The sequence below is a fragment of the Leptonotus elevatus genome, chromosome 5 (assembly GCF_054856555.1).
Source record: "Leptonotus elevatus isolate MCC_2025b chromosome 5, RoL_Lele_1.0, whole genome shotgun sequence".
In the NCBI taxonomy this organism is placed as follows: Eukaryota; Metazoa; Chordata; class Actinopteri; order Syngnathiformes; family Syngnathidae; genus Leptonotus; species Leptonotus elevatus.
Window position 1 is genome coordinate 23,369,134 of NC_141243.1, and position 19,050 is coordinate 23,388,183.

The 19,050-nt window shown below is 38.1% G+C and overlaps 1 protein-coding gene and 1 pseudogene across 2 annotated transcripts; both read left to right on the top strand.

The window, feature by feature from the left end:
- The first annotated feature begins 2,543 nt into the window (after positions 1-2,543).
- Positions 2,544-18,895, top strand: LOC147174396 (uncharacterized). 2 transcript variants are annotated; one of them, XM_086076324.1, is made up of 11 exons: positions 2,544-2,739; positions 5,958-6,094; positions 7,363-7,548; positions 8,282-8,456; positions 8,869-9,048; positions 10,649-10,771; positions 11,267-11,397; positions 11,810-11,840; positions 11,945-12,047; positions 14,108-14,195; positions 14,289-18,895. In XM_086076324.1, the coding sequence occupies exons 2-11, from the start codon at positions 5,960-5,962 to the stop codon at positions 16,776-16,778; spliced, it is 3,642 nt and encodes a 1,213-aa protein (XP_085932450.1). In that variant the 5' UTR covers positions 2,544-2,739; positions 5,958-5,959; the 3' UTR covers positions 16,779-18,895. The 2 variants fall into 2 exon arrangements, with proteins under 2 accessions (XP_085932450.1, XP_085932449.1); XM_086076323.1 differs by having other exon boundaries at positions 2,545-2,739; positions 11,264-11,397.
- Positions 17,051-18,895, top strand: LOC147174397 (uncharacterized; annotated as a pseudogene).
- Positions 18,896-19,050: the final 155 nt, after the last annotated feature.

A 19,050-nucleotide genomic window follows, 5' to 3' on the forward strand; every position in this document is an offset into this window, starting at 1 on the left:
GTAAATAAAATAAGCAATTTAGTTTGCCAAACTTTTTACTGGTACTACTCGCATAAGACTGTTAAAGTGTGCCCTCTAGTGGACTAAAATCTAAATGCAAGTGTTGGCAATTTGTCCAAACGGCCAAATCGAATGACTTCCACTGACGTTCCCAAACTGTAACATTTCTTAATGTTATTTATGTATTTATTTATTACCATTTTACGATGCTTTTTTATTTATGTATTTTAATTATTATTTTTTTTTTTTTTTAGAAAAGACAGTTGCTAGATGAATTTATTTCAGAGAGAACGTCGGATTAAATTAACTCTATATTACTGTTTTAGGGTGTGAAAGATGTGTACCAAAGTTAAGTGAGGCCTCTTACAGAAGTCTAATCTTCTGAACTTTATTTCATCTTTCCTTAACCTTTGTTAGAATACACCAATGGGCCAAGGATAGATGAAAAGGTGTTTTCTTTCAAACATAAGAAAGGAAAGCACTGTTTCAAATGAGTTGCACTCCACTTCTTAACGCTCTCACGATGATGAGTATTGATGTGATACTCCCAATTTCAACATTCTTGAATGCATTATACTATATTACTACTACTACCACTACTACTAATAATAATAATAACAGGGATGATATGCCCAAAAAATCTGATTGGATGCTCAGTAATTCCTTTGGTCAGCTGTTTTTGCTTTCAAGTAGAGAATTCATCTTTACTTTTTTCCCCAAGAAAAATATGCATGTTTTAACGAGTAGGGTATTGCTGGCAGCTGCAGCCTGGAGACCGCCACGCTCATTCGACCGCGTTAGCGGAAGCGAGATGAACGGAAGTTGTTGAAGCAGGTGCCTGCGCCTATGTTTATTTTTCAAAATAAGAATACCGGAGCGCCAATAAAGAAGAAGAGGATTATGGAGTCTCCGGTAAGTTACGTTATGATGCGAAAGCCTATCTACAAAAGGTGACTTTAGATAATATTGTGATCTAACATTAGCGTGTCATGTTAGCGGCTGAATTGATATAACAATATGGAGTTGCGGGTAAGTCGTGTCATTCTGCAAACTTGCATCCATAAATGTAGACTTTAGATAGGCTATTAGCTAACGTTAATTTGCTTGTCATGTTAGCAGATGAATTAAAATAATACGGAGTCACGGCGGCTAAGTCGTGTCATTTTGCAAACGTAGCTCCACAAATGTAGACTTTTGATAATATTAGCTGACATTATAATGTTATGTTAGCAAGTGTATTAAAATGATCTGTAGTCACGGGATGCACGTTTGCATAAAGACACGATGTCATTTGCGTGGGTCCACAAATGTTTCTGAGTTGTACTACAGTACTTTTTCTTGTGTTCAAATAAAGTGTTTTATATGCTAAATGGACTGCTTTTTATATAACGCTTTAACTACACAATATGGTGCCCAAAGCACTTTACAAAGCCTCACATTCACCCATTTACACACCAATGGTCAACTGCTGCCAGGTCCACTGGGAGCATTGCTCAAGGACACTTGGGCATGGTCACCAGGTGAGGATCAAACCAACAACGTCACAGATGGCAGACGTCCACTTTACCACCACAACCACTGAGCCGTGCAGCCCCATAACTGTCTTTGTGCATTTTACTGCATCACCCACACTGCAGGCCACATGTTCTGTGGACATTACATGTTTTAGGCATCAATAAATGTACTAAAATGCATCAATGTTGGTAAAGAAATTGGAAACAAATATATTTAGGATATTGTAACTGTCTTTTGCCCAAATCTCAAACCAATGATGTGCTGTAGTTTACAGCTGATTGTAGATGACTGGCCTAAGGGAACAATGCATGAAGTTCACTTATGAGACAAAAAAAGTTATTTTATCAAATCTTCATGCATGTTCTTATGTTGTTGTTTTGTTTTAATGTTTTTATGCATGGTTATATCTTATTTTTATGTATAACTTTGTGAAACATTCATTTTAAATATAGCCTATCATTATTTTAAAGTTATCTTGTTAGACTCACATTGGCTTAGATTAAAGGGTTAACTGACCTAATTCTACCTTGAAAACATACACACATTTAAATATAAATATACATCTATGTTTGACTATATTTCGCTGGCGCTTTCATTCAAGATCGAGAGCTTCCGTTAATCGACGTATTACTTAGTTTTATTTTTGAAATGGTTCAAACTTCCGTCTACTTTTATTTCGAAGTTTATGTGCGCTTCCGCTATCGCGGTCACATGAGCGAGGCGGTCTCCAGGCTGCAGCAATACACTCTTCCCAATCAAGTCACATTTACTGTGAATACCTTATGGAAAGCATTTTATTACTTTACACAGTATTACTTTAAGTAGGCTAATATAATATAGTTTAGAACTTGACCACATTTATATATTTTCATCTCGGTTTGTTTGACCTTTTTTTTTGTTAAATCAGGCCACACTAAATGTAAAAGCATACGTGAACAACATGTTTAAGCATATAATATTGACGACGTTGTTTCCGGTAAACACACACACAATGCGACTTTCAAGTTAGCAGGACAGCACCAAATTTATTTTACAGGGTTAGAGAGGATTGCTTTTAAGTTACATAAACGCACCCTGGGATTAGTGGCCAGCGGGGCATGCGCACTTCATTCTAGCAACAGCAGCAAGAAAAACAACCTTTTAAACAGATAGTTTCGTCTCTTTGATGTAAACGTTTGAGAAACTGGTTGGATAGACATTTGAAAGAGGGCGATTTCTTCATCGGTGAGTTTTGTTGTTGTTTTTTTTGGTCTGAGTGCTGCCCATGCCCATCGAATATGAGTGAGCGCCCGCTGTTAGGATATCCTGCAGAGATATAGAAACCGGGAATAAGCGCAGTGAAAAGTAGCTGGAATCGAATACAGTGTACTCGAGGTACTGTACTTATGCTGGCTATTGTGTGCGGTTATATTCTATCAACAGCAGCACGAACAACAGCAACCTTTTAAACAGATAGTTTCGGCTCTGTGATGTAAGCGTTTCAGAAAATGGATGGATTGACATTTGAAATAGGGCGATTTCTTGATCGGTGAGTTTTTGTTGTTGTTTTTGGGTCTGAGTGCTGCCCATGCCCATCGAATATGAGTGAGCGCCAGCTGCTAGGATATCCTGCAGATATATAGAAACCGGGAATAAGCGCAGTGAAAAAGTAGCAGGAATCGAATACAGTGTACTCAACGTACTGTACTTATCCTGGCTATTGTGTGCGGTTATGCAGCCTGGGCTACTTCGTCACTCCGTAGCCATCGTTCTCTTTGGACGCTTTAAACGGCAATGGGAACAACGTGTTCTTAACAGACACGCAGCTGTGAGTTTACAATTCTCTCTGTTCACAAAGCGGACTGAGTATTTGGTTCTGAAAGTAAATATTAATTCAATGAAGAATGAGAATTTTTAGAATTTATTAAGTTATCGATTAGTGTTTCCAAACGTTCCAAATTAAATGGGACATATTTGTAACACCGTCCAAATGTATGTTTTCACTTGTTGCATGAGATTTTCTTGTCCTTTAGTGGTGTCGAAATAAAGCATTCCGGCCAAGCTTGATGGTGCTTGGCTCTATGGCACCATCGAGTGGTCAAACAGTACGTATACACAGAATGAAGAAAGTAAGGTTGTAGGCGAAACCGTCCATTAGTAGCTATATTACAGTTGTAGCAGTTGGTGCGTAGTGCAAATATGGAATAAGTAAGAAACGTATCACCCTAAGTACAATGTTTATGAATATAAAAGTTGGAGTTTAAAACTATTAAGGGGATCGAACATAGCACACCGTGACTGAAAGCGCAACGCTCTATCAAAATTGCAACGTGAATAGGCCTATGTTGGTAAGGAAACAGTACGATTCGTAACATCCGGGCATTTCTGCTATTTCCACAATGCAACGCTTCATTTCCACGGCGTATTCTATTGCTTTTTGTTGTGACTAACATACAAACCAGGCATGCTGTTATAGCATTTAACACATTGTCAAATCAAAAATAATCCCCACAAATCAAATAACAATCCAAAGTCCAATGCTTTACAATGAGCGGAGAGCATGGCTTCACAGGGGAAATGCTGCATTCGAGCTCGTTGAATGGAAACAACAAATGAGGGGAGACATTAAGTTACATGTGTTTCATTTTGTGTTGTACAAATTACAAAAACTACTCAAGCATTCCACGCTAGATAAGTTACCATACTACAGAGATCTATTGTGAGAGGCAAAAAAAATTCTTGACTTGTTTGTGGATGGACTGTGTGGTATTCACAGTTCCCTGCCCTCGGGGTTGCGCAGGGGCCAGCTTCCCATTGTGAAACGCCTGCATCTGCACAAAGGCATTGTTTTCTTTGTGTGATAGAAAAGAAATCATAGACGACTGCACGTCTCATAAACTCTTTGATGGGCATTAAAGCATGTACATGCAGTACAATAACTGCAGGTTTCCCCACTGCTAAACTCATTCACTGCCATTGACGGCTATAGAGGTCAAAAATTCATTTGAACTATTTCTATTAGTTTAACATTTTTATCCACTTTTGTTAACAAGAGTAAGAATTTGTTTTTGTACATTTAGACCAAATATACAATTTGTGATTAATCATGAGCGAACTATTGAAGTCATGCGATTAATTACAATAAAAAAAATGTATTCGCCTGACGCCCTAATTTTAATAATATTTTCTTTTTGTGAGAAAATATTATTTTAAAAAGGAAAAGAAAAGATTATTAAAAATGTGGTTTTTGAAAAAATATTATTTTAAAAAGGAAAATAAAAGATTATTAGTAATTAGATCATCAGGCGATTAAATTTTTAAAATTGTAATTAATCACATTACTTTTAATAGTTAACTCACGATTAATCACAAATTTTATATCTGTTCTAAATGTACAATAACAACTTTTTTTCTAGGTTTTCATACTCTTGTTAAAAGTGGAAAAATGTTAAACTAACAGAAATAGTTTAAACAAATTTTTGACGTCTAAAGCCGTCAATGGCAGTGAATGAGTTCAAAAATATTTCGATTAGTTATCAGCCACTTTGACAATTGGTGACACATCTAAAAAAATAATAATAATAATTATGGAAATGTGTTTAATCAGTTGCAGGTTGACATGTAATCAGTGCTTTTAGTGGGCCGGTACGCAGCGGTACGGAGTACCAGCACTTCTCAATTTTAGCCCCTAGCTTACTGGGACTTTTTAACGGCCTACTAGGACTTCACTTGAGCCCACAGTACCCTCTTTTTCTCCATTTACCTCTTGTACTTTGTGATACTCGTACGACTCCTTCAGTCGATCAAATGCTAATAATAACAAAAAAAATGCCACCAGGAACAATTTATAGTTGTGCTTGAAAGTTTACATACCAAAATTCACATGCACATCTCTACTCATGTCAACTTCAACCTCTGAAAATACCAAAACCATTGCCACAGTATTTTGTATTTTAGTAGCAATAAGCCTTTTTTCTCACCATACAGTGCAAAGTTATACCCATGGGTAAGTAAACTCACTGTATTTGGCGTGTGCCGCCATTTAGACATGTCAAGGATGCTGCAAATATACTCACAGCAAAAGCTAACTTCAAAATAAAAGCTTTCCAATTAATACATTGACGCCACTGTAAGTTTATAGCTTCAACCGAGTTTTATTTTGAAGTTGGGCCGCGTTGTGACGTGACGGTTAACTTGACTTCTCCCAGACACAGTTGACATTTCGGCTGACCTTCTTACAATTTTTATTGTCATGTCATAGTTGCTACCAACATCAACACAACGCCATCTTGAAATCATACTCAATCGCTAACTTAGGATAATAAGAAACTGCAAATTAATGACACCGTCAATGTACAAACCCAATTCCAAAATATCTTTACAATAGCCTTTTTATTTGGCTATATATGATTATTTTGAACTATTGAAGCTGATGTGTGCAATTGTTGTTTTGTGTAATTTAGGTATGAAGTTCCCTGTGGATTTCCTGACAAATGTCAGCCAGGCTGAGCTGGAAGCATCAGCTCACGTCTACATGAACAACCTCCTTTACGGCAACACCGATTGTCCCGAGCAAATCATCCTCTCGGACTCCACCAAGGTTATACAGCCTCTCTGTTCTCGTCACTCAGTGCATTGTCTCTTGAATTGGAAATGTCAAGTCAAAGTACCATATTCTTTATTTGGTCATGTTTTGATCCCAGAGAGGAAATTATCTTCGCATTTCTATTACATGAATTTCACATTACAAAACTAGCTCACAAACATTACTCTGCTACCTGCTGAAATGCTTTATTATGAGTGAAGCCAAATCAATCATTAAGGGCAGATGTGGCCAAGTGGTTAAGGCCATCCACTGCCACAGTGGGGACCCCGGTTCAAGACAATTCTTGGACACACAACTGCGATGTCCTTGAGCAAGATACCAATACCAAACGGCTCCCCGGGCTCTTATTACCACTAAGGCCTACACTAGTGTGTACCACCTACAGTGTGTGTTCACTGTGATGGGTCAAATTTCATGTATATGACAAAAAAAGGTGATTCTAATTTATTAATGGGGACTAGATTTCAAAAAGAAACAAACGGATGGACATTTTAGCCTATTTTCTAAAGCGTGCTGTGGCCCAATTTGAAATCCTCTGACTCTTACAAAAACCTTAACTCATTCACTGCCATTGACGGCTATAGACGTCAAAAATTCATTTGAACTATTTCTATTAGTTTAACATTTTTTTCCACTTTTGTTAACAATAGATGAAAACCTTTTTTTTTTTTTAATTGTACATTTAGAACAGATATCAAATTTGCGATTAATCGTGAGTTAACTAGTGAAGTCATGCAATTAATTATGATTAAAAACAATTAATCGCCTGACGCCCCTAATTTTTAATAATCTTTTTTTTTTTTTTTTTATCACTTCAGGCGATTAACATTTTTTATTGTAATTAATTGCATGACTTCAATAGTTAGCTCATGATTAATCACAAATTTGATATCTTTTCTAAATGTACAATATTTTTTTCTAGGTTTTTATACTCTTGTTAACAAAAGTGTGGGGGGGGGGGATGTTAAACTAATAGAAATAGTTCAAATTAATTTTTGACGTCTATATCCGTCAATGGCAGTGAATGAGTTAAATCACAACTCTGATCAGTGATCACATGAGACCAGGATCAATTCCTAATACTAAGCAGTTTTCATAACCGTGTTCCATACATAGGCCAGCAGAAAAAAAAGTCATGAATACTGAACCACAAATATGCGAGGGTTCACTTCCTGCGTGACGTCTCATTAGATTGTGAAGTAGTCATAATGTTGGGGTATGTTGTAGTAATAACATCCCTGTGCTGTCCTCACTGTCTTCAGGTCAGTGTAGACATTTCCAGGGTAGGCTATGTTCCTCTGTATGGTTCCGGTGACAAAAAGAGGATCCTGGCCCTCTTTTGTCCCGCCGACCCGCTCACTGCCGTTGCTCTATACCTGTTGGGCAAATGGTGGACTGTGGACAATATTCTCAAGACATCTGACCTCGCTCGAGATGGAATTATTGAGGTAAAAGCAAATTAACTGTCAATGGTTCTTGTGAAAATCATCCATAGTATGTGTACTTTCTTGCAGTCGTACGTAACCTGTTCCATCCCCCCCCCCCCCCCCTCCACATAATCTCGAACATAGGTGTCAAACTCCGGTCCTCAATGACAAGACGGGGGAAGCGCACATGGACAATATGACAAAACACAGATCATGACCGAAATTTAAAGAAATACAAGGACAAAAAAAAAAAAAAAAAACCCATACTAAGCCTTAACAATGACATAAGTGGGGGGAAAAAACTACCCAAATCAGGACACAGTGGAGTTTTGGACCCAGGCCATTCTGGAACCTGTAAATGGAAAAGCGCCAATATGGAAACGTGTATAAGATTTTTGCGAACAATCTGAGTGCGGCCCGTGAATTCCACACCCCTTCTTGACATAATCCTATCAGTATTTCCCACAGATTTGAAATCTACATGGGTGGGTGGACTCCGGTGGTCCTGTAACTATGTCTCCTCTAGCGTCACGATCCTCTAGCGTCACGATCCACAAGTGACTGACAGCGAACTAACGTTATTTGCGGTATATCCTGTCGCGACACGTTTTTTTTTTCTTTTTAAATAAATGTTGAATACATTTTCTTGAAAAACGTCTTGGGTGGTGACCAATTAACTTGGGCGGCCCGCCCAAGTATTAACATGGTGTGGGAAACACTGCCTATACACCGTATGATTATGTGTGCCTTTCAGGTGACGACAATTGGAGAGAGAATAGTGTTATATGTTTTGAATCGGGTGATCTACAGAGTGAGGGAGATGAACTCCGTGGAAGAATTTCCCTTCCTCTGCCATGGGGGAAAAGATTATGCCAAGATTTTCTGGTGTAATGGGGAGGCTGTTGGCTTCTACTCGGTCAAACCCTCAGGTGACCTTCATTATGTTATACACTGAAAATAATAGTACTCAGTTTTCTTTTGTCAAGTGGTTGCACGGAGTAAAATCATCTGGCTCCAGATAACTATATATCTACTTTAAAAAAATTCCTGGAGCCGGATGATTTTATTGTGCAAATTCAACACATCAGATTTTTTTTTTTTCAGTGTCGATGTGCTGTTCTTTGACATGGATTATCATTCATGGATTCATTCGTAGTCCTAATTTGAAAGTTCTGCAACAAATTATTTGTTAGAAGTTTATAAAGAATGCTTAAAGCAAGATCTTAACATTAAATGTCTGAAAATCAGTTAAGATCTGTTAAAAGTAAAATGAAAAAAACAAAACAGTATGTATCCAAGTCAAATATTTGAATACATGTCTTTGTTTTCTTTCCCTTGTAGGCAGTTTATATAATTATTTTTCAACAAAAAGATATCAACTTCCTGTCATGGACTCTATATTTGTGAGAAAATGTCATCGTGGGGATGGTTTTGGCCTTCAAATGCTGGAGAACTTTGTGCTGAGTTTTCAACACGACTGTGTGGGTTTGAGGTATCCACTCACCAAGGCCATGTACAAACGTATGTATGTCTCTCATGTATATCCAATTCTGGGGGATTATATAGACTATATATTTGAATTCACAAGTAGCGTAACTCTTGTGATGCAATGATAGAAACCCCTTCAAAAAATGTTGTTGTTTTTTTGTGTATGTAGTCTGATGGAAAATAAGTCAAATATTTGATAATTGAATTAAAATACAATTTATTACTAAGAGATATGCCTTGAGTACTGAATAATGCAAAGGACAACCAATTTGATAAACTTCTCTGAAATGACAAAAATGCTTCAAATTACTTTGATTTATGTTACTATTAATAATGAATTATATTCATCTATGTGAAGTCATTTATCATGCTAATGAGTTCCCACAATCAAGGAAACAGATAAATACATACATACAACATATCATTTCTAGTATTTACATTTTCAAATGATCATTTCTACACTATTCCAAGGAAATACCAATTTCCCATCACGCAGTGAACTAGACCTATGGAGGGGCAGTTGCTGAAAGTGGGCACATGAAACAAAAGAATTTGAAAGCACTTACAGAAACATATATATTCAGTACATGTGTGCGCTTCCTAATGGTCCCGTGGTTGGTGGGACTTCAAAGTAATGCCCCGCCTCTTCTGAGGTACATGTGGTGCGAGTGTCGCATAAATGCACAAATGAACACCCGCGACTACATTCCCAACAAACAATGACAGCTATGCAAATTATACAGAGAGTCAAATGAAGTTGCAATTGTGCAGATAAGAGTCATCACAAAGTGACCAGTCGTGGAGTAATTATCATACAACGTTGAAATGATCCAGAGAGCCCTTGAGCACTTTCAAATATCCAGAGGTGCGGAATAGTGATCAACAAGAGTTATGCAAATAGCCAGAATGTCAAAGCTACAATAATGAAGACAGTAATATTGTCAGTGTTTGGGGAGGGAAGAAGCTGTTGGATGTCTGCTGGTTTTAGTGTGCATAGTTCAATAGCGCCCACTTGAGGTCAGGAGCTAGATGAGGTGTTGATCAAGATGTGGAAGGTCTCAGAGAATTTGGCTCTGGCTTTTGCCAGGTTACGTGTGGCAGGCCGTGCTTTCTAAATATGAAAAATCAACCCCTGCCTACAAGCATAATACAATCATTCAGTGAGACAATCAGAAAATAGTTGTTTGACGGTCAGACTCACTCTCTTCAACTTGAATATAACAACAAAAGGGCAAGTACAACTCATCTGATTACATTTCATTTTAAGTTTGCTCTAATATTCTGTCATCATATAGATACATGGGTGATTAAATTGTACTATGGCTTTTGCGTGAGCGTGTGCAATTACACTACTGACTTGGCTTTTGTATACTGTTAAACTATTTAATATAAAATAAATAACCAAATAAAACTGAGCGTGTGTGGACCGCCTTATGCCAACGTTGCTTCTATGCTGTGGCTTAACCACATAAATAGTTTTAGGGTTAACAGGAAGTGCAAAGGGTGGCTATAATGCACCTGTGATTTTTAGGTGGGTTTTTTTAAGCTATACTGTACTGTACATTGGTAATACTAATAATTATGATCATTTTGTTGAAATATAATACTAATGCATTGCCACTTTTGTTAACAGTGTGTGAGAAGTACTTGTGTCAGTACCCAGAAGACACAGACCTACTTTGGGAGGTAGAGGGTGTCGGTGGACTAAACCAAAGGTTTAACATTGCCAAGAGGAGTCAGACCATGGATTTGAGGGGTAAGAACTAACAGCATACACAGTCCAGATGCGTGCGTAGAGTAGTAAAAAGATACTGTTCTGGTGAATATTTTTGCTGTAATTGTTAATGTAAGATCCCGTGACTAACATGCATAACGTGTATAACATGCAGCCCCTCTGTGCTCCCAACTCATTTATCCTCTTTTATGTTCACAGCTTTCAGCTGTACAGCTCCTCATCCCTGAAACCCTTTTTCACAATCCATCCATGATATCCACTCACTCCACAATTTTACTCTTTTTTTTTTTTTAACTTGCATAATCTATCCAATACCAATCATTTGTTTTTATTTTTTAAATCACATTCTTAATTGCTCTTGTATTCATTAGTCTGCCTTTAAGGTGATCTTGAGTGCCCTGAATGATACCTACAAATTTATTTGTATTTAATTAATTTACATAATTGTGTGTTTTACTTATTATTATTATTATTATTATTATTATGTCAACATTAGTGTTTTCTGTTTCTCAGCAGTTTCAACAGGTTTATTATTTACTGAGGCACCACATGAGGTCACTACAGAGGCAGAAAAGGAAGAGACCAAGGAACCAATTGCCACACAGACAAAAGAAGCTGAATCTCTGGCATATACAATTGCAATTGTGGTATGTAGTTTGTGGTCAAGTAAGAAAGAGAGCTATTATTTATGCCAGGAAAAAAATTATATATATATATATATATATATATATATTTAGGGGTGGGAATCTTTGAATGTCTCGCGATTCGATTCGATTCCGATTTTTGGGCCTTTTATTGGAATAACTTGATCGTGACTCTTTCCTTCTAGTCTCTAATGTGGCTACAACTTAACAGTGTATTAGACCGCGTGATACCACACTGCCACTAAGTGGCACTCCAAATAAAAGTACACACAAACAAAGGGAAGACAGTATAAAATAATTTAAATAAAATTTATTTGGGGACATTTAAAATCGATTCTGAATCATACTAAATGAGAATCGCGATTCTTATGAGAATTGATTTTTTGGGCACACCCCTAATATTTTTTATTTGCAGGAAGAAATGTCGGTGTGTACCACTACACGAGGTAAGCATTTCATGATTTTCCACAATGAAAATGCTTCCACATATTGTGTGGAAGTATATTTATTGAACTAATGTTTAATGTAACTAATGTAATAATCTAAATAGACACTGGGAACATACATGTTGCAACTCTGAGTCGAAGCAGTGGCCCAAAGAAAGCAAAGAAAGCTGATATGATTGCAGAATGCCAGTCTAAACAAGTTATCAGGTAATCACACACTTATACTTTTTGGCTGCGGTGTCTTCGGACAGAATGCTTGTTCTAGAATTTGTTAGGTGCCATTGGTAATGTAATACAGCTGATATTCATGCAGATAGCATAGTTTTAATTTGCACTTAATGTGCTCTTAAACTATCACAATGGGCTCTATTTTCATGGCCAGTGCAAGTCCAGCGTGAGGCACGCTATTAGTCTGCGTAGAGGCGGGTAGATCGAGTTTTGGTGTTTTCGCAGACTCACACAGCTTGGCCCCAAAAACTTGTGTTTTGCGCCGTTGTGGGTGTGACCACAGGTGGGCATTCTTTTAATATATGACAAAAGATCGGTCAAACAGTCAATGACGAATGCCAGTTTTGTTCATGATTAACGAATGACGGGAAACTTTGAAAAATTGGCGGACATTGCCGGAAGTGGGTTTTCGTTCGTCAATGTAATCATCAGTAATCGGGTCAGTACCAAACAGTGGTGGCTGCTGGTCAGTCACGCAGGGGAAGCTAATTATTTTTAATTTATTTTTTGGGCCAAATCATTAAATATTTATTTTTAATTTTCTAGTAGTAAGGAAGACTATGATTTTTTTTTTGGTATAAAAACATTCATTTTAGCTAAATACACTAAGGAGGAATACTTATAAAACAATGGTTGAAAGTAGAATGTTTCTTAAGGCATTTACAAATAATGAGTTAATAAAGTAATAAGTGAGGTAAAATCAGGATAGGACTATATAAACAGTTGCTTCATTCATCCTATTCTATTTTAAACAGTAATTCTTTTGTAAATGAGTTTCTTTGGTGGTAGTCATTATCATTATTTATGGAGAACGAAAAGAGTTATATTTCATACGTGTTTTGTAAAATACTTTGGTTAAACGTCTGTTGTTGATTTTTGACACAATTGTCAAATAAGGCTCTTTTGTTATTTTAAATGTTTGAAATAAAGCATTAAAAAATAAAAGGAAGACTATGAAATGGCTTCACCAAAATTTGGTTAACAACATTCGCATTACCTGCCATGGTGTGCAGCTTGCTAGCAGGTGGAGCTGTGAGGGTACTGTGTGACCGACTGGCTGTGAGTTTCGGGGGAGGTCTCGTTGGGGAAATAAACCACAGAGTGACAGAAGACAGTATGGACCATCAATGGAGCCAGAGGCCAGCCATCTTACGTTGCCACTCTTACTAAAAAACTTCAATGCGATTTTCATTGAAAATGCTGTTACCAGTGCATGATTTATGCCAGAATCTCTGTAAGAAGTGTGTGTAACCTCTCACAAGAACAAACTTCACTGTTTGGATCAACCATTCAGAGTTAATTAAGTCATACAGAGGTTATATTTACATTATAGTTACAGATTACATAGTCAAAATGTACAAGGAACACAGGGTATGACGAGATAACTTTATTACTTCTTCCTATTCCCTTTTGAACATGAAAACTGTGCTCAGTGATGACCATTTATGCTATCTCTTCTTTTAAATCATGTTTTTTCTTTTGTACTTTCTATTACAATATTTTCTGATTGAAATATTGACGCATTGACGATGACGGAAGGGTGTCCCAACTGTTGATGAATGCCCACCTCTGGGCGTGACTTGATTTGCAATTAATTGATTTCCACGATTAATCTGAGGTTTTGATGCACACAGTTGTCATATAAATGAAATAGATGACATGCACCACATATGTCCACAGATTGCAGAATCTGTCTTCCTGCGCCATCATCAAACTCACCAAAATAGCATTAGACTATGTGCACCATTAGTTAGATGTGGTTCTAGCAGGCATAATATTTAGATGACTTTGAGCCACCAAATTGTCAGATGTGTTGAGTGCATGTCAAAGAAATTGCCCTCGCAACGGCAGCCCCACCGTGGCGTACAGCGGTCTGCCAAATTTCCAAACAGGCAAATTGAAGCTTGCACTGGCACATGAATCAGCTTTGCCATCTACATATATGGAGCCCTTTGTGATTACGGTAACTACTAACTGGTGATAAGAATATTTTTTTAAAGTTTCAACATAAAAAATAATAATGCTATCATGTCTGTTAGAGTTGAGGATATTGAAGCAGAAACCCCAGAAGAACACAGTTGTAGGAACGAGAGGCCCGCTTCCTTTTCTGATTTAGTGGTAACTGAGGTATGTGCATCTATAAACACAACAGGTTTTTTGCTAAATTATCATTATTCAATTATACCAATCATGACCTAACTGTGAGTCTGTATGTTTTAGGGAATATGTAACTCCCTTACAGAAGAAAAGACAAAAGACGACGTTTGCATTGCAGATGAAGAATCAGTGGGGGTAAACACTACTTTAACCCCACAAGAAGCCGAGGATGCAGCAGCACTTGCTGCAGAGGAGAGTCAAGGCGGAGAGGCTCTGATGGACACTTGCTGCGATCCTCACATGAGAATCGAAAATGTGTCAGAAATGGAAGGAGTAGAGGAGGAATCTCGGGAAGAGGACACAGCTCTCGACGATTTGCATATGACAATTGATGAAACGTTTGAGAAAGAAGATAATTCTCTTTATAAGTCAACAGTTTTGCCGTTAGGAGGCATATCTAAGGTAGCTCTTGAAGAAATAAACAAATATGGTCAAGTAAAACCTGACCAAATGGGTAATGAAAGAGAAGTAGAAAGACCAGCTGAGGAAGTGATCTCTATGGGAAAAGGTGGTGCTCCAAAGGCTGAGGAGGAAAAAGTTAAATCTTTGCCTGAAGTAAACCTGGAAGAGAGCAAGGAAGTGCGGGAAGATGAAAACAGTGAAGGAATGGCAGAGGCTGTGACTGTGGCAGATAATTTGACACTAGAACTTGACACAGCTACTGTTGCTTTAGAAAAAGACAAGCCAGGTGGAGACCAGAGAGTCCCAACAGAAAGAGAATCCTCTCAGGAAGAAAGCACTGAACTTCCCAAGCTCCAGGAAGCCACGGTCATCCTTGTGGATTTGAAAACAACACACCATCAACTCAGTTTGAAGGAAGTGGAAGAAACAGAAGCATCTGTTGAGTATGCTGAATTACAAAAGGAGGAGACTGGGCTGGCACCAACAGGCGAAAAGGACAAGTCCAGTTCTGATAGGAAAGAAGCCAAACCAGAAAAGCCTGAAACCGTGTCAGAGGAAATCAGGTCCGAAGAATCTATCGGTAAGGTTTATGAAACAGCAAAAACAGAGACTGTCAAAGATGGTTTTGCAGAAAAACTAAGCGAGGAAACTGAATATGAAATGAAAGAAGTGCCAGTCGTTGAAACAAGAGTCCTTGGGAGTGGGAGAAAGAAGGTAGAACCAAGCTGTAAGTCAAGAAGCAGGAGCAAAAAACATCAGGCAGAAGACAACTGTGACATTCCTCTAAAGGAATTGAATGAAGCACAAGCCATTGCGATGGAGGAAGAGCCTACAGCTGTAACAAAAAACACAGACCAGAGCAAACAAACTTCAATTTCAGAGACATCTGTAAATGGAAAGAAAGACATCATAGTGATGGTGACAACAATGGAAGAGAATTCAGTGAGTATGATGGTGACTTCAGATCATGTAGTCCAAGGAAAGAATCCTGTCCCACCACTTGGGGAGGAAACAGAACTTACTGCAGCTCAACACCAGAGTGCAGAAATGGGGTCACAAATATCGGATCAGAAGATCGTTGATGTGGTTTTAGTAGACCAAAGTGTCCAAAAACAGACTTCTGCTAAAAATGAAGACAAGAATGAGAAGACAAACAAGGGAACCACGGCAGAGAAAAATGTTACCAGATCACCTGTGTGCACGGACAGTGAGCAGGAAAACCTGGTTATGCAGTGCACAAAGGAAGCGGATGTTCAAGTGATAGGTCAAAAGGGAAAGCCTGAAGACACTAATGAATTCATTCAGGATAATCAGGAAATCTATGATCAAGAAGGAGGCCTTGAGGAGAATGCGGTTGATCTACAAATGGAAACTACAGAACTAAAAACTGACATTAAGAATAACACTGTGATTGAAGAGGAAGTTCGACAAGGACAAAAAGAGGAATGTGTGGCAACTGAACCAAAGGTTGCAACCAAAGAGACTGCTGATACCGTGAATGATCCTGCACAAGAATCCATGAAAACACAAGGGACGGTAGAAGAGCATGAACAGACCCAATATGTATTTACCAACATTGAATTAGGGGGGAGTGCGCAAAAGACACAGGTGGAGGGATTTACAACTATTGTTGATCAGAGTAATGAAGTGAAGAGCTCCGTGGAGAAGAAGGCAGATCCTGATCACCCAGAAGCAAAAAGGGTTCTGAGTAAAGGAAAGAAGTCTGTTCCTGCTACCACTCAATGTAAACCCAAAAGAACCTGCAGATTGCATCAGTCGGAAGGCGAGGAAGAAGAAAGTGCTACACATGAAGAAATGCAGGTTGAGCAAATAGGACAGCTACTGAAAGAAGCGGAGGACAAATGTGAGAATGGTGGAACCACGGAAAGGGATGAAGAGGACGCTGTGACTCAGAGGGAAGAATACACTGAACCAAACGGCACGATGAAAAAAGAAGAATCTATGGCACATCCTGAAACACAGGAAGAGGGATGTACATCTATTGCAAAGATAGATAAAAGGACACCGGTTTCAGAAGCGGAAAGGGTTGCTGATCTTGCAATAGAAACAAGATTCCTAGGAAAAAGAAAGTCTACTCTCACTACTCGGCGTAGATCCAAAAGAGCCTGCGCAAACCATAAAAAAAGATAAGTACAAAGTTTAGATTATATAGGAGGGAGGGATATCAAGGAAGCACCTGGGGTCTGAGGAGAAAATAGTGGACCAAACTCATGTCTCAGAAATTTAACCTACGATCATTAATGAAGAGGCACTCGTAATAAAATGAGTGCTCAGGAGCGAAACAAAACTAAGACAAAGATCACAGACAAGCACAGACCTGGGAGCCGATCGAGATCAAGTTGACTACTGATGATCAGGGTTGGGAATCCAGCTGCAGAGAGAACAAACGCCGAACAGTTTGACTTAAGCCACCTTTAGCAATCTGTGGCAGGGTTTTTCTTTTCTGGACCTGGATTCCCCAACATGACACAACTGAAAACAGAGATGGAATCACAAAGGGACCACTTCTTACCGCTTTTACAGCTGAGGACCAGACTGAGGAACACCTAAAATGTTTGATGACCGTGTAAAAGATCCAGCCATGAAGAATCAGAAATAAACGAAACAGATACATGCCCAGAAAGCCATGAAGGTACAGATACATGTGTGATAGCAAACAAAACTGAGAAAATTGTGAAGCAAAGAATAAACAAATCATTGAGAAAAAGCCCAAGGGTGGATTGTGCTGAGAATGATGAGATGGAGGAAGAGAAAATGACTTACAAGGGGGAAAAAATCTGATTAATCGGAGAGAGGCTACATTGAAGATGGAGCTTTTGCTTCCAAAGAGAGGCAGCAGGATAGAAATTTTGAAATGAACTTGGAACCGATGGAGAATCTTAGTGCTGACACACACAATTTAGGATCTGATAATTAAGAGGGGAGGCAGTACATGAAGATGAGCCAAGTGCATCAGAAGATAACAGCACAGTTACCAGAAAAAAGACTTATGAGAAACTGGACAGATCGCCACACTCCGAATCGATCGCTGATAAAGGCTGTGAACACAGTTTAACCCAAAATTAAGACAAGACAAAAACAACACAAAAACACATTTTTCCAATCTTTATACATTCAAGTCTGCTGCAGGCTCACAATTCCACCGTAAAAGACGCAATTTTAAAAGAGTAGTCAAGAAAAATTACAATGGTACTCGGTAATTTGCATCAGGTTATAAGGTTAGTGGTGGTAATTCACAGTACAAAGCAGGTGCTAACAACCTTAAGAAAATGTTTCACCTCAGCTCCTATGCTTGCTGAATCTGGTTTGTCACTGCCCGACCTGGCCCCAAATTCAGAACAGTTTATATGTGTTGTTTGCTTCTGCAATAATTTTTTAAAATCTATTTTAAGCCTTTTAGCACGTCTTTACCAGGAGTGTCAATAATTATGGAGGGCAGCATAGCTGAACACTAGACTGACACAACTATTCAAACTGACCTTATCTGTGCCCAATTATGCAGGACCATTTTTTCCAGTATTCCTTGTTCACAATGGAGCCTGAAAACTTTTTTTCCCCCTGTACACGCATCTGACAAAAGTAAAGCCATATTCATCAGAATTGTTGAATTTGTTGTGTTTTTAAGCTATTCATGAGAATTAATGCTCAAGAATTGTGCATTTGGTGTTGTTGTTTTTCTCTGGAAGAACTACATTTAATATGAACCCAGTTACATACAAATCACAATAAATATTACGTTTGTATACTTCCATTTAAGTCACCTACCTACGTCCACAGTCACATAACTCATTCACTCACTAAAATAATACTTTGTTTACTATTGTGAGGCAAGATTCTTAAAGGTGTAAAGTACAGCACTGTGCAAAAAAACAACAGAAGCTAAATAAGCAATGCCAATAAATGCATCCGTGTTTTACATGTCAAATGGTACTAATAGTGTAATATTCAAACTATGCAATACATTTTGTATTAGCATTAGTGCTATCACACTATGAGAGTTCTTCCACTGAAGTAGTGATTTAAAAGGCTTTTTGTGTAACCTACCAGAAAGTTACCATTGCATGTTGTCAAATGTAGCCTATTCCAACGATGTGTTCCCATCCCTCATAGGGAATTACAGGATACTTGTGGTATGGAATCTAAACAACAAAGCTTTTTTGTTGCGAAGAGAAATTGTGTACAGTATGTTTGTTCAGCAAGTGGATTGTATTAACAGGATAAAATCAATAAAATGTAAGTAAAAGTTACATGTCTGTGAATCTCCTTTTTTCAGAATAACAAAAGAGTATTTCTACTGTTTTGGAAACATTATGTGTTCATCTAATTTGCAGGATTTTAAGCAATATTCAAATTTGTCACGTTAGCCTGAGCTACAGTACCTTAACCAACCGCTGTCACATAC

What these genes read in the sequence shown, in the direction of transcription:
- LOC147174396 (XM_086076323.1), top strand. Translation starts at nt 5,960, where the DNA reads ATGAAGTTCCCTGTGGATTTCCTGACAAATGTCAGCCAGGCTGAGCTG. An exon ending in CTCGAGATGGAATTATTGAG is followed by an intron (nt 7,549 to 8,281) that starts GTAAAAGCAAAT and finishes TGTGCCTTTCAG; the next exon opens with GTGACGACAATTGGAGAGAG. An exon ending in CTACTCGGTCAAACCCTCAG is followed by an intron (nt 8,457 to 8,868) that starts GTGACCTTCATT and finishes TTTCCCTTGTAG; the next exon opens with GCAGTTTATATAATTATTTT.